The following is a 16639-nucleotide window of genomic DNA, read 5'->3' as shown; positions in this document are numbered from 1 at the left end:
TAAAGCCAGGCAACTTGTAACTCCAGCAGACATACAGAATTGGCATCTGCAAGGAAAGGACTTTGCAGTAAAGGACAACTTATTGTATTTCCAAGAACGATTATACCTGCCCAGCACAGATTTACAGAAAAAGGTAATCTCTTGTTATCACGATTCTTTAATGGAAGGACATCCCGGTATAGCCAAGACCTCAGAAAAGATCAAGCGCTACTTCTGGTGGCCGTCTTGGAAAAAAGATATCAGAGACTTTATAATGTCCTGTGGAGTATGCGCCCAAAACAAGAGTCAAAAGGAAAGACCAGCAGGCCTCTTACGCCCTATTGACATCCCACCTCGCCCTTGGCATACGCTTTCTATGGACTTCATCACCGATCTACCTCCATGCTCCGGATACAATACGATTCTCGTAATCGTGGACTTATTCTCCAAGATGGCGCATTTCATTCTGCTCAAAGGCTTGCCAACAGCAGCAACTCTGGCCCGAGAATTTCTCGAAAACATCGTCCGACTGCACGGTTTTCCTTCGGTTCTAATTTCGGATCGAGGTAGTCAATTTATTTCTCATTTTTGGCGAAGTTGCTGTCGGTCGGCTCAAATTGATGTGAGACTATCGACCAGTCACCACCCTCAGACGGACGGACAAACCGAGAGGACCAATCAAACTCTGGAACAGTATTTACGCTGCATGCTGCAACAAACTGAAAAAACTTGGAAAGACATCCTTTGGATAGCCGAATATGCCTACAATAACTCTGTCCATTCGGGAACTGGGAAAACCCCGTTTTTTCTTTTATACGGCAGTCACCCTCGAACCTCGGAGTTGGATCCCCTCCAAGATCTTGAAACACCAGCAGTAGACTACCTGCATTCTACAATCACCCAAGCCTTTAAGGAAGCTGTTTCTCACCTTCAAAGGGCTAAAGAACAATACAAGAAAGGAGCAGATCAACATCGGAAGGAAGCGCCTCAATATCAAGTAGGGGATCAAGTCTGGTTATCCACCAAATATCTACCTCTAAAAGGGCCACGCACATTCAACCCAAGATACCTTGGTCCCTATTCCATCACTACCATAGTAAACCCAGTAGCGGTCAAGTTGGACTTGCCCCCGCACATGAAGATACATCCGGTCTTCCACGTCTCTCTATTAAAACCCGTGCAACCTCAAACCCGACTAACTAAATCTCCAAAACCCATCCTAGTTGATGGAGAACTCAAGTTTGAAGTCAAAAGCATTCTGGACTCCAAGATCTCCAAATCTAAACTATTTTACCTAATTGACTGGAAAGGCTATGGCCCCCAAGAGAGATCCTGGGAACCTGCTGAATATGTCCACGCTCCTCGCCTAATCAAAAGATTTCACCGAACATTTCCTGACAAGCCAAAACCCCCGGAGAAGCCCGGTTTGGGAGGGCCCTTGAGGGGGTGTACTGTCATGATCTCTGCTTCCAAAAGGTCAGGGATTTCCCAACTCCCTTGGAAGCAGATCCATAACCCAGGTTGCGAGTGCCAACCAGTCCCAATTGGGACCTTTTGGACCCAGTCCTGGCGCCAGTGGCACCAGGCTCATAAATATGCCCAGTCCCAGCGCTGGAAGCGCCGGGCTCATAATGCTTGGGTGGACTTACCTGCAGCAGACCATGCTGCTTACTTGCCTGCCAGTTGAGCCTCTGATCCTCTTCTGTTTGGAACTACTTTTCCTGTTGGGTGGGGCAGGAGCCACTCCCTAGGTTCGGAACACTGGAACTCTTCTGGAAAGCAGGAACTCTTTTCTTAGGCGTGGCTGTGGAAGGAGACACCTAAGCACTACAGGAGGCTATTTAAACCACACCCGATGGATGAATCTTGCTTTGCGTTATTCTGCATCCTCTGCAGCAGAACGCTCATCGTGTCTTCTGCATCTGATCCTGGGCCTAAGGAAAAAGGCTTACCATCCTGAATCCAGTCTTCAGCAACACCTATAAAGACAAGAAAGAACAGGTTAGCATTACGGTCTTCAGTGACAGCGCTTCACTTACCTGGTCCATCGGCTGTCACCAACGCCTCGCGCTGCATTCCGGCATCTGAAAGACAAAAGCTTACCAACTCTTCGGCGATGCATCCCGCATCTGAAAGACAAAACAAGGTGCGTTTAAAGACATTGGGGAACTTTAATACTCACGTGCCATTACTCCTTTTCACATCTAACCCAGTGGGTATTCCGGCACCCTGCAGCCGCTCCGAACTTGTACCTGCAAAATAAAAAGACAGTTAGAGCGCATCGTGAAGCAGGCAACAAGCGCTTACTTACGTGCTTCCAGGCGCTTCTATTCATCACACGGGCTCCATCTTCAACTCACTTCAGCCCGTCATCCGCCATCGCCGGAACCCTGCAAAACAAGAGACATTACTAAAGACTTTTAAAGACATTAGAATTACTCGAAACTTACCGTTCGTGCAGTAAACGACGGACAGCAGTCCTCTGAAGTCAAGAGGCCTGCTCCCCTTATCCAGTGAAGAAACTGGTTACAGCACCCTGCCCCGAGGCAGATGGAGAGCACGGCGTTCACTTACCTAAGGTGAGAGCGTTAACCTTTGGGGCTCTACAGGAGAAGAGAAAGGGAAGAAGAGAGAGACATTCAATAACCCAGTTCATTAATCCCATATTTTCTATCTGCAGACATCTTACCCTTCGAGTCAGACATACAGTGCACAGAGGTCCAGCCCAAAGAGCCAGCCGTGTGTTACACATCACCTTTGAAGATACGGTATACGCCCAGTCAAGACCGGCGCCTCTACGGGAATCAGGTGAGCGTTACAGAAACACAGGCAATATACTTTGATGTGGTATGCAAAGAAGTGAAAAATATGCTAAAATGATTTTAATTCCCTCTAGAGGTTCAGGGTGGGTGACAGCCACTTTGTATTAGCTCAGGATCACTTTAGCAATGCTCCATGAATGATTGTCAGGTTGCAAACGAATTTCAGCAAAGGAAAGCAAGGACAAATCTTTTTACACGTGGCTGAAATTAAGCAAAATGTCAAATTGCGGCAAATTTAGTCACTTGCGTCGAGCGCAATTACGGAGGGAGTATGAGGAGTAGCAAGTCGGTTTAGAGCTTGTTGGAAAGCTTAGAATCTCAGCTTCAAAATAAAAATCTCGCTTCTATCACAAACGGTTCCGGAGATACGGCCGATTTAGTAAAGGTAGTTTTTCGGATTTGAAATTTTAAAGCTCAGAATGACAGATGACAGTTTTCAGGTTTAAAGAGGACAGAATGACACAATTCTAGGAGGCAGTTCTAAATAGGTTAAAATAGTTTGGATTAGATTATTTTAAACTAAGAGATTGGGTTTTGCACAGTTCTGGCGGTACTCACACTATATTTTGGACAGGAATGCGACTTCGCCACGGATCGGGTCAGGATTGGACTGCGGTTCCCTCACCATGGACGGTCTCGGCCTGGTTCTGCTCACTGGATAATTCTACCTTCTGGGTCAGCTCTGCTAGCGGCACTGCACAGCGGTCTGGATCTCTGGTTCTGACAAAAGTTCTTGGAACTGCACGGCGGTCTGGTCTCTGGTTCTGACAAAAGTTCTTGGAAAAAATTCAAACAGCTCATCCGGCTGTTGAATAGTTTGCAAATGATTTGGAGGCCTGCTGAAAAAGGATTCAGCTTGTGGATTCAGGCCTCTCTGCTACAAATTCTGGAGTTAATTTCTGGTCTCTGGAGATTGATGGATTTGAAGTCTAGATCTCTGGATGTGAAGTCTGAAGTCAAAATGCTCCGCAGAAAGTGAAAAAGAAAAGTCCTATCTGGATTCCAGTGGCTCTTTTTATGTGTTTAGAAAGTGGGTGGGTCGGCTAAATCTGCATGCCCAACCCTCTCAACTTATCATTGGCCAGTTCCTCCTCTCTTCCTTGATTGGGGGAACTAGGTTGTGAGTCAGAGTGATGAGGTAGGTTTATGGTCAGAGGATCCTCCCCTTGTCAAATTGCACACAAATCTATTTCTGATCCAAATACATATTTATCTATGTACCATTTTTCTAATATTATACGTCTAGTTAACATATTTTCTGTAGCACCAGACCATCCGATCCCTGTCTTTGTAAGGTGTCGTGTCCACTTATGACAGAATTCTGCCCTTTTCATCCAGATCACGACCTCTAAACTTTTCCAGATTTTACACAAATGTGCACCAGGGATATGGGTTTCAGATGATAAAGTGTCAGATTTTTAACATGCATACATTTGGAGTAACAACCTTTTTTTCCGCTACTATCTCCAAGAACATACCACAGGGTCCTAACACCTCTTAAAATGTGCACAGAAAAATCACAAGAATGATGATGTTATTTATATAATTTTTACAAGTCCGCACTATGAATTATCCATCTTTTTAAAATTATGCTCTGGCCCCAAAGGGGTGTGGTTTTCCAAAGCACATGGTGGAATTTCTGGTTTATCCACTTCCCCCAAGCTCAGCTTGCTCACAGTCTGCACTCCCCTAATTCAATCAGAGAGGTGTCATCTCCTTTTGGCAGGGGCAGCAGGATGCAGCCAGGCCTGGGAACACAGCTGCTGAATTCCCTCTCCTGTCGGGGGTAGTTGTCAGGCAGAATCCAATTTCATTAAGCCAGGCTTCAGCTAAATGTCACTTTTGTTCCCAGTTTTTCTTCATTCAAATCAAACTCACAATGTTTACACATGCAGCTAGAATGCTGATTCTAAGTTCAAAACTATGACATTTAACAGTTGCAAACTATGTGACACTCAAAAGTAGGTCACTCATTTAATTTACACATTTCGATTTTAGTGGTTTTAAATCCAATTTCAGTTAAACTGCTGACATCCGCAGCTCAGCCAGTTTTGTTATAAACATTGTTTTGGGCTCTTCATCTTTCCAGATTTTGTATGCACACAAAACTTCATTCTGCCAGATGTCTGCTGGTGTTCAGTAAGATTTTTGAATATCCTGCAATGTTTGAAATAGGCATTTTGAGCTTGCATTCAGGGAAACAAAGGTGATTTTAAAGCGCTTTTTTAGCCAACCGGCACTGCTGTTTTTCCTTTGGCACACATTTCACTCATGGCACTCCTGGCCCATCATGCTTGCACTGGTGGGTGGCAGGTTAGACAACCATTTTGGTGTGCACACAAACTGCGCGGTTTTCCCGGATTCTGGCGCAACTGTGGGCTTTTCCTCCATCTTGGATTTTCTAAGCCCACAGCACCAAATGTTGCAGCTTAATAGTCCAAACGTGGGTCAGGACACCCAACAGGAGTTATCCTCGATAGAAACAATAGAGTGGGCCGACCACGCTCTGGAATAACCTATGCTCCCAGCGATGTAATAATGATATTCCACTCATTAATGATGAAATCTGCATTCTGAGAAGAGCAAGGAAGAACATTGAAATAATCTAAACCAGAAGTTGCAGGTTTTCCAGGGCAAAGCACCAGTGATGCTTCATAAAAGATCGGCATTCCGAAGAATCACTGAGAAACTGAGATTAGTTAAGGTTCCCTATCAGTAGTCTATCCTATTCGTCCTGGTTTTCACATGGAACAACAGTCAGAATAGGGTTTCTAGACTAAACATGATCATCAGGGAGAAGAATGGAGGTTATGGATGACAGAACAGGAGGCAGTATAGTGGCCTGTACACAAAGAAACTTGAATGACCACTGGGATTCTTGAGAAACCGGCCCCATTAAACTTAAGATAGGTCTTCAGCATTGACGAGGTCAGAAGCAAGAGGACTGGGGGGCAAGAAAATGCAAAATAATCAACGTCAGACAGAGCGAAGCAAATAAGGTATATCTCTAGTAAAAAACAGATGCAATATGATTCTGCCTTGCCCACTTATTCATAGTGGTTGCATTCATTAGCAGTGTACAAGGCCCTCAAACTAATACTCCAGCTTCGATTAATACCTTAGCAGATAAAGCCTCAGGATTGCTCTCCGTGGACTGTATATTAAGAGCCAAGGTACAGTAAGAGCGGCTACCTCTCTAGACAGTGAGTGAGCATGAAGTGAGGGTTGCTGCTCGGGCAACCGGTGGAGGCCGTTCTTCTTCTGAGTCACTTGACTTAAGGAATTCCATTGGAGTCAGGGAGGCCGGGTGAAAGTAGGGGGGAAAAGACGAGCTTGTTTTGCAATGGGAGAGCAGGATGCACAGAGAAATACACAGAGCAGCTAAAAAAAAAATCATGAGCGGAGGAGGGGGTGTACAGAGCCCCGGCAAAACACTCAGCAGCTTCTTTAGGAGGATGTCCAGTAAATGAGCGCAAATTGAGGTTTGCTGCTCGGTTACCGGTGTAGGTTGACCTTGTTCCGTGTCACGTGACTCCAGGAACACCAATGGAGTCAGGACAGGCCAAAGGTATGGGCTTCACAGAGAGAGTAGTGACTTGCATAGGGAGCTCAAGGTGCAGGTGCAGACAGAGAGTGGTATACATGGCCTCAGCAAAACACCCACCAGCTTTTTCAGGCACATGAGCAGCGGCTGAGCATAAAATGAGGGATTGCTGCTTGGTTACTGATGCAGGGCGAGCTTGTTCCAGGACACATGACTCCCGGAAGCGCAGGTGTGACAAAATGACTACTGCTTAACCATCTTTTCAACCACGCATTACTACAGACCAGCAGTGAACATGGACATAAAGGTGAAACAGGCACAGCCAATACACTTAAGTCGGGTGTCAATATGATATGGCATTTATATTGCACTGGTACACAAGTGTTTTCTAGGCGCGATGTGATAACGGTAGCAACAGTAATAGTACTCCAAAATGAAAGAATATCTAATGAAGGTTTTATACAAAAAAGATATACTTTAATTAAACAAACCAATATGAAAATAACGATCTAGAAAATATCAACAAAACCCTACCCTTTTGGAGAGGACACAGAAAATGAAGAACTTGTATGTTATAGCAATCTGGGCACTTGAGCTTGGGTGAATAGGCAATACACTGCAGCAATGACAAATTAAAGCAAATGTCTTGATTGAAAAATGTGCAAAATGGGCTTCTCAGTCACTACTGTCCCAAATGGTGGTGCAAGGACCCCGGACCTCTCAACAGTATGTTATTCTGGTTCTTAGTTGGGTTGATAATGTTAAACCAGGCTTCTAGGCTTAGTCCTTACAGGTCAAACTGGGTTGGAACACTGTGGGTTGCGTTGGTCTAGGTGGAGATTCAGTGTGAGTAAGGCTTGAGGCAGAGCTCCGTGCAGTTTGGGGTGGCATTCGAGCTGTGAAGTTCAATGAGTCTACCAGGATTGCTTCGACAGTCAAGTTTATTTGAGATTAATGGTACTGCTGGGTTGAGTCTGTGTGTGACACAATGCTTCTAGTGGTTCGAGTCCAGGTCTGGGTTGGGTGGATGCCAAGGTCCCAGTGGTCCGATGCATTTCTTCAAGTTGCATCGGTTCTAAGGCTGCAGTGATAGTGGGCTGTTGTTTGAGCCGAAGCGGTGATGATAGCTGCTGGAGCATTGTGCAGTCAAATCGGTTTGAATGATGCATGAAGGTGTTCAAAGACAAAATCATGAGTCCTGTGCTGTTTCGAAGGCTTCAAAAAGGGTCCAATCAGTTTGAGGATTTGTTGAAGCGGTGTCACAGGGGTCTAAACTGCTTTGTGGTGCTGAGTGTGCTTTGAGGCTCACTCCAGGGCCTCTAGGACAAGGTGAGTACTTTGCTCTCTTTACTCCCAGTCTTCTGAGCTTGGTTGGCACCTGCAGCAGTTCCTTCGCTTCCAGTGAGGAGCCATGTTCCAGTGGAGCTGGCAAATTGGCAGGTCATGGTCCAATCAACAGTCACCCCCCCCATTCTCCCTGTGGGTGGTTATTGCTCAAAGCTCCAATCTGCCTTGGATGCACCATCAGACTCTCCTTTCAAACACAGAATTAACCTCAAAACCCGCAAAATCGGATTGTTTAATAAACATCTAAAAAGTCAGGGCTCCCACACCCTTGACAGATGGCAATACAAAGAAACACAAGGGGCAGTTTAAAAATGATGTGGGCAGAGAAGGGTGTACATGGCCCAGCAAAACACTTCATAGATTCATCAGGGGGGGTGGGTAGGAAGTCATCATCATCAAGAGTCAGAGGGAGGAGAACAGGGGGTAGGCAGCAAGTCATCATCACAAGGAGTCAGAGGGAGGAGAACAGGGGGGTAGGCATGAAGTCATCATCATCCGGAGTCAGAGGGAGGAGAACAGTGGGGTGGGCAGGAAGTCGTCATCATCAAGAGTCAGAGAGAGGAGAACAGTGGGGTGGGCAGGAAGTCATCATCATCAAGAGTCAGTGGAAGGAGAACAGGACGGTGGGCAGGAAGTCCTCATCAGGAATCAGAGGGAGGAGAACAAGGGGTAGGCAGGAAGTCATCATCATCAGGAGTCAGAGGGAGGAGAACAGGGGGGTAGGCATGAAGTCATCATCATCCGGAGTCAGAGGGAGGAGAACAGTAGGGTGGGCAGGAAGTCATCATCATCAAGAGTCAGAGGAAGGAGAACAGGACGGTGGGCAGGAAGTCATCATCAGGAGTCAGAGGGAGGAGAACAGGGGGTAGGCAGTAAGTCATCATCATCAAAAGGAGTCAGAGGGAGGAGAACAGGGGGGTAGGCATGAAGTCATCATCATCAGGAGTCAGAGGGAGGAGAACAGATACTATTGCTAACCAGCGACACCAGGGAAGGGTCAGATGACCAGGTCGGTTCTGGGCAGATTGTAGAGGCAGGAAGAGGTACAAGGCAGTGCTGCTTCACAGCATCACTGATGGGCAGGGAGGTAAATGCAGTGACAGATCCGAGGGTAGTCACCTCTGAAGCAAGACCCTAGTACAGGGAGACAGTGTATCGTAGGTTGAAGGTGCACTGATCTTATATTCGCCCGCTAAAACCCAGAGACAAATGCTGTGCTACAGCGCTGTAGACCCCAGAGGGTGGTCCATCTGGAACATCGAACCCTGCAAAAGCCTGGTCAGTAAGACAGACAAGGGAACCAAAATGAATTGCAAAGCATGGCCAGGAAAATCCAGGCCCTTAGTTATTGTAAAAGTCATTCAGCTGTTTGCTACCCAGTTGTTAAGTTTACCAAACAGATGTTTTTATCCCATAAAAAGAATATTGAGAACTGGAAAAGACAGTCAGTCCCTTTGTGCTTCCCACCTGGCTATCCCATCACAATACAAAAGGTGATAAAGATAAGGAACTGAAAAACATTATCATTTTATACATTTCAAAAGAATTTAGAAGATGTAACTGATTTCCTGGAGCAGATTGAATGAATATGTGAACCTAACTATAATGTGTGCTTGTGTTATGGATTGTATAAAGAAAAGACTGATTATTTTCTGTGCCAGTTTGTCTTGAATTATATGCTTATTCATGTGTGTCAACAGGGGTGGCTCCATCCAGTGTCCATGTGACATTTTTAAATCATTGTTGCCTCTCGTCTAAGCTCATTTGGAATTAGTTCCATTTGTTAGCCTCTCCACAGTCTGAGAATGACATGTACAAATGGAGAGAGAGGAAAGAGTACAAGAAAAGGTAAAAGGCAACTGATCAAGGGTGGTTGTGGTAAGCGGCAAAGTCGACCGACCATCCTCTATCCAGTTCAGATGTTCAGTTCTAATGCCAATATAAAACAGGTAGTGGATGTGAAGGCAGGAGGTACATTTAGAGGAACAATCCCTTGACACCTCAGCTTAAAAGCAGAGGCCGGTCTTACAGAAGGTCCACCATTTTTTATGCTGTGACATCACGTAGAGAAACAACATAAGACACAAACAAACAGAAGCATAGCCCATCTCTACAATTTAATACATTAAGCGTGGACCGTTATGAAGAGAGGTGTTATATTGACGTACCCATCAGCTTTCCAGGATACCCGATCCCAAAGGCGGGGCACAAAGCAGGGCACAGCATCACATCCAGGTTCAGCCCTTCCCACTTGCGAAGAAACTCTAAGCAATACTCCTAGTAAAGCAGAAAGAAAAACGATCAGTCCATCTATCACATGAAGTCCCTGCACTGGGGTATGCAAACCTTGAAACTTGAGAACCATCTCTGGTTCCGGAAGCATCTCATGACCTTCCTCTTCGCTTCTGCCTTTTCCCCTCTTCTCCCCTGCTGATCTGTTTTCTCTCTTGGCACCGTGCACCTGGCCACTTTCTGTCCTTCGGGCCCAGGTACCTGCTCACCCTGCCTCCCTCCTGCACTGCCTCCGGGCCACCCCTTGCACTGGGATCTGTATCTGTACCCATAAAGTCCCCCACTTTTCTTCTGCACTTATCAGATATACCCTATCTGAATAATCATCACTTGTCACTTGCTGGCTGCACTACTAGTCTTCATTGCCTGTATTTATTTCACTTAGTATTTATTCTGTTTCTCTTCTCTGTTCCGCACTTTCCACTTCTGCCCCTTCCATGCACTTCCCCCTTTTCCATACACTTGCGCGTTCGTAATGTCACTGGGCCTAGTAAGATCGTTGTTTTTGTTCCCCCTTGTTCCCCTCCCTTTGCTTGGTCGCGCTCTGAAACACTTGTGTACAAGCGCAATATAAATAAAATATAAATATATAAATAAAATATCATAACATATCATAACAAAAGTAGGCCTGACAGAGATTGAGGCGAAAGAAGGTCCTCTCCAGGACCACCTCACACATTGAAAGGGGTTACATTTCTGGATTGCTATAGCAGGACACAGTTCTTTGAAAATGCAAGGTAAACACATTTCATGAGAAAGGCAAGCCAGTGTGAATGAAAATGAAGATGAGGTAAAGTCCATTGAAGATAGATTCTTTCATTAAACCTACAGTATGAGGAATAATCTCATCCTATACTCCCAACACCCGGTAGGATAGCTCAGGGGCAACGCGTTTGTCGTGGATGCAAGACAACGCATAGCAACACAGGTTCGAATCCTGGGCTCATGCTTAGAAACTGGTTCCCGGTATTAAGCGCGTTATTAAAGAACAATTATAACACCCTGATGTAATGATGCATAAAAGAGACTCTAGCTAATGCTACTTTTTGGGCCCTATAACATTTCTCATGTAGATTAACTCCAACACACTGGGACCAAGCAAACCTTGGGCCAACAGAAATGTCTCCCATTCCCAAAATACCCCCCCCCCCCCAGTTACACTGGTAACCAAGCATCAGTGAACACAAAAATGTGTTTCATCTGAATTTTAAACACAATAATGGACTACACATGAACTCAACATTTAAACAAATTTCCTGGCATAGCCTGCACGTCAAGTCAACAGAGTGTAGAGGTAGTACACATTTTTCCTAGTCTATTCTTGAAAGATTTCAGGCTTTGTAACTAGAAACATTCATCAAAATTTGAGACTAAATTATGTTTTCATAAACTGTATTGTTAAGGTACCAGGAACTGCAGGGAAGGAGAAGTGACTTTATTTGGTTCTAGGTGATTTCTTCAATATTTTTTCACCGAGGGAAAATTCATAATCTTTTTTTTTTATAAGGACATTTTACTGCAAATGTATGCAGGGGAAACCCCTGCAGCCTCCCTAGCCCCTGCTACCTTCTTTATTACCCTAACCCAGCAACCCACATACATTTGAGGTATAATTTGTTGAAAGAAATTCAATGAATTCTCCCTCGATGGAAAAACCTGCGATGGAATCTACCTAACCCACTTTATTTATTATCAGAAATGTTAGGAATCATAGCCCCTCTGCCATAGCATGGAACAAATATACAGAGGAGGAATTATGAAACACATTTCCCTATTGGAGGGATCACCCAGTCCTAGCCAAGGACATTTTAAAAAAAGAGACCTGGATCGGAATGTCCACACTGCGACAAGGAATAACAGATACCAAGATCCCAATACAACCATCTGTGTGTAACATGAAGAGATGTACCACAGCCAGCTGTTCAAATGGGACTGCACCCCACCCAACATAACAAATTCTACTCCAGATACTCTGAGCACTTCGGAAGAGGTGAGCATGTGATGAAATAAAATTGTGCAGGAAAGGGTTCTTTGTACTATACCGGCACTCTTGTCAGTCGTGTTTCAGTCATAAAGGTAAAAAGTGAATTGCACACCCCTGTTTCTTGTATATTGTTAGAAGGGGCCGATGGAAGCTATATATTGTTTTATATTGTTTTTTCAAAAAATACTGCTTCCTACCAGTATTTCACAATCGGGGGAAACAGCCATGCTAGATGTGCAAATTCTGCTGCCTGGGTCCAGGCGATGCAGTTTAACCAGTGTAAAATCGAGTCTATGGACACATTTATAATGTAGCAATAAGCCCTGAGACGGCAGTCCAATACAGCCCAAGGTAATGCCCCCGGTTACATAATTACATGCCTGAGCGCAGCGAGGGCCTTAACGAATGCCCCGGGGGCATTACCGCAGGTGGGTGTGGTCTGCCGTCGAGGGGCTTATTGCTATTAGTATTCCGGGGTCTACAGGCTCGGGAAACTAGTTTTCCCGAGTTTGCAGCTCCAGAACACTAAAGGCTGATGAAATAATTTCAAGCGGCATTTCGTTTGTCATTTGAAAAGGTTTTGTTGCAGTACGCGTTACTTCTAGGAACACTAGAACGCCCGTACTGCTTCATTAGTACGGAGCAACAGGCCGCCATTCTGGGCCACATTTTTCCATACTAATGAATGGGAGGAAACTGCCCACTGTGAAAAAGGGGAAAGGGAGTGCGTGTGGTCCCTTCTCCCTTTCCATTATCGCCAGAAAATAAAAATAAAAGTGTACCCGACGCCAGATGCACGTAAGTGCGTCCACGGGATTACACTGTGATATGGCTCGGAAATGAGCCAATCCACGTGAAGTCTATCCCGTGGAATGTCTCCACCAGGTACTAATGAATCAAACAGTTTTGAATTGAGAGATATGTTGGGAGAATACGAAATTATCTTACACCATGCATCTACATCTAGGTCCAAGTCCAGGTCAGGGTTCTATTGTTAAAGAGCACCACATCTGTGTAGTCCCTGGTATTCTGTACGTATGCAAACATGTGTGAAATCATTCTCACATGTACTGTTGCTGAGGTGACCTTATCTGCCAAAGCTTTAGTCTCAGGGGCAACAGGGAAGTTTGTCCAACCTTTCCTGAGTGTTGCCTGCACTCTATAGTAATGTAGCAGTGCCATCGGATCCTGACGATCTCTCAATCACATTGAAAAGCTCTCCATGTAACAGTATCAGTTCTGTACAACAGTCCTCTGCATACACACCACACCCAGAAACGGTATTGCGCAGCCTCCACAGTCCCATTTCCATGGCCATCCTCAAAACCCCCAGATGTGGATTTCGTGCTGGGTGTGGGCGTGGGGGAATAAATTTCAACCAGGGTAGCGGAGTTTGTTTTTAGTGGCAGCTCTGAAAAGAGCCTTTTTTTTTTAAAGGTGCTTCTAGTGAAACACCTTTTCTTTGGTTTTTATTTTATTTTGTGTTTTCTTGTGCTCACATTGTTACAGTAAACTTTTCACTGCATCCTGTAGACGGGAAAACAAAACAGCATTACCAATGGGCGACAACTAAATGCCATTTGCTTGGAAAAACTCTGCATTTCCACAACTAATGAGGTCATTATGGCAGAAGAACATCCCACCAGCGTACAAAAAGGTATACATGCTTCTGTTGATGAGACACCTTCCAACCTCTGGCTCGGAAAATCCATGATCATTGTCCCATACTCTTCTTGGTGTTATGGATGAGAAAAGCACCTTGGCAGTGGGGATAAGCCTCTTCACTACATTCAGCAACCTCTTCAGTCGACGGAACAAACCTAAACAAGGAACGTAACCCATATGCATGGTGCTGTAGTGCATGATGACAACATCGACAGTAGCAAACGTGGCCAGGTCTCTGCAAAGTGCATGCATATCGGCAAAACTGTGGTCGTAGACAGCGCACCACAATGCGTCCACTCCTTCCAAAATGAAATTGCCTTCAAAGTGTCTTACCAGGGCATATTTGTGCAGATCTATCACAAAGGCATCACCCAAAGTCAACACAATGTGTTTCTCCATGTCAGCCAGCCTCTCTACGCAGAGTAATGTAAAACAGTATGACCGCCCCTTCCTGTGAACCACACCCTCAGTACCTGATTGGATAATCCCCACAGTCCCATTACCATTGGCCAGCATGGTGAGAAGAGCAGAATGTGGCACGTGCACTTCCCAAAGTACCGCAAGAGCAGCGCCCCAGTAAAGCAAGAGCAGTCCGTCTTCCCTTTCCACTATTTTGAGTCCACTACTACCTCAGTGGGTACGGGTAAATAGTCATACACGCATCCACCAATGCCATCCCAGACGTTAGCATCTAACACTGTCAGCTCTGCACAACACTTCATATGTACCGTTACAAATTCAGCCTGCAAGTTTCTTGTCATTCGAAATTACGTCCAGTAGAATGTTCAGTAAAAGATTGCAAGATTTGTGCATCCACATTCATCCACATGAGCACCCAAAACCACAAAATAGAGGTATGAATACTTTTTATGCAGTATGTTTACATTCTTAAAAAGCATACTGTTTTCTCTCCCATCCCCTACCATCAAGTGGCACTTCAATGGTATGTGCTACTTGACGCCGGTCAAGTGGCACAGCGAGTACTCGCTTTGACATCAGTGCAGAGCCTGCTAACACAGGTTCGAATCCCGGCGGGGCCAAACTCAGCCTTTCATCCTTCCGAGGTCGATAAATGAGCATCACATACCGTGGGTAACAATAAGCAGCGCTCAGATACTTGAGGGTTTGTAGCGCTATATAAATGCCAAATTATTATTATTGCAACGTTTTCCTTTACCCATATCTTACATTGTAATATCGAAACAGAAACTCTCTTCTTTCCTTTCGACAATGCTACAAATTGTTTCCCCACTAACCCATCTCCTACATAAATCATAAAAATAAGGCACCAAAACCAGCACTGAATGTATTTTACCAACCTAAAGCAAGTTCCCAAAAGGTCACTGTCTGCACAGCTGTGGTTCTCTCTTGGCTGGACTATTGTAACAGCTTCTTTTTAAATCTGCCCGCTTCTACTCTCCACCCTCTGCAACTCATCCAGAAGAGAACTGCGCGACTTGTCCTTGGCCTCAAGGCCAGGGATCGTATCTCTCCTGGATGGAAATATCTGCAATAGCTCCCAGTGGCTGCGAGGAATAAGGTGATGACACTACATTATGCATAAGGCCTTCTGGGCCCTGGGACCTCAATACCTTCAACTCTCACTTCCTAAATATCTCCCTGCTCAAGCTCTTCCCTCATATGCATCGAACTCCCTCAGGGTCAGTCGCTTCTGCAAGCAACCAGTTGGTGGTAGAACTCTTTCTTTGGCTGGGGCTTCCCTCTGCAACAGCCTCCCTGCCTCCCTAAAACTTGAAGGGAACCATTGCAGGTTCCGGAAGCACCTCAAAGCCTTTCTCTTTGTGTCTGCTTTTTCCCCTCCTCTCCCCGGCTGACTTCCTGGTTGCAACTGATTCTCCACTGGTTACCTGGCCACTCTCTGATGACGGGCCCAGGCCACCTCCCCCCGCCAGTAGCACCCCTGTACTGCCTTTCTGGCAAACCCCACACTTGGGGACTGTTTTCTGTATCCATAACAGTTCCACTGCCACCTGATGTCGGCACTTATCCTTGCACTGGGCACAATTGGGCCGTATTTGTACTTCTTGTCATTTGTTCTTCTTCCCATGTACTGCACTTTCCACTCCCCCTACCCATGCACTTGGGCGATCAGAGGGACACCTGCCCTTGTAGGTTCGTTGTCTCTGTCTCCCCTCTGTTCCCCCTCCCTTGACTCGTCGCGCCTTGCACAACTTGTGTATAGGCAGATTATAAATCGCATATCATACAATTTCATATCATATGATATCATACACACATTGCATTCATGACAAAAGTATGCCTGCCACTTACCTTGTACACTTCACAGGTTTGTTTTTTTCCACACAGTACCCCACTTACTACAAACTTTTCAAAAATGATCGCACAAAAGCAGCACTGAATGCATGTTACCAACTTCAAACAAGTACATACAGTGCATGCATACAAACAGTATGCCTGTCCCTTACCTTGCACACTTCCACTATAGCCTTCTGCACTTTTTTGGACAAAGAGACCTTCTGCCAAAGTTTTTGCGTACACAACACAACCACAAACCTTATTGCGCTATGCCTTAACCTCCACACTCCCATTTCCATGGCTCCCATCCTGAAAAAGACCAGATGTGGCACGGGTAATCCTGGGTTTTCGTGCTAAGAGGGGGTAGGAGAGTGTGAAACAGGGTAGGGGAATGGGTTTTTAGTGGTCCCTCTGAAAGGTTTTTTTCTTGTTTTTTTGTATCGTTTTTTTTAAGTGCTTGCAACCAACCTTTTTTGTTTTTACTCTTTGTATGAGTTTCTCCTCCTTCCATTTTTACCGAATTCTGGTCAAAGCTTCTTGCACAGCGTAAAAGAAAATGGTATTGCCAATGGCGTTCAAAGAAATGCCATTTGCATGGAAGCAGTGTATATTTTGCAATTTCATGCTCTCATAGTGGGTGGAGAACATCCCATCAGCGCATATAAATGCAGACATGCTTCGGTTTATAAGACACCTTCCGAGCTCAAACTGGGAACAAATTACACCAGC

At 45.3% G+C, this 16639-nt stretch overlaps 1 protein-coding gene across 2 annotated transcripts in view; it reads right to left on the bottom strand.

The window, feature by feature from the left end:
• The window catches only part of LOC138548445 (vitamin D3 hydroxylase-associated protein-like), a 726529-nt gene that overhangs the window by 128582 nt on the left and 581308 nt on the right, over positions 1-16639 (bottom strand). For both annotated transcript variants that reach the window (XM_069642277.1, XM_069642276.1), the window contains exon 13: positions 9861-9969. In XM_069642277.1, coding sequence (XP_069498378.1) covers positions 9861-9969 — 109 coding nt within the window. The remainder of the gene's footprint in view (positions 1-9860; positions 9970-16639) is intronic.

Source organism: Ambystoma mexicanum, chromosome 1q (genome assembly GCF_040938575.1).
Source record: "Ambystoma mexicanum isolate Mex_15411 chromosome 1q, UKY_AmexF1_1, whole genome shotgun sequence".
Taxonomy (NCBI): domain Eukaryota; kingdom Metazoa; phylum Chordata; class Amphibia; order Caudata; family Ambystomatidae; genus Ambystoma; species Ambystoma mexicanum.
Note: the sequence above shows the minus strand (reverse complement) of the source record. Positions and strands in the feature narration are given on the sequence as shown.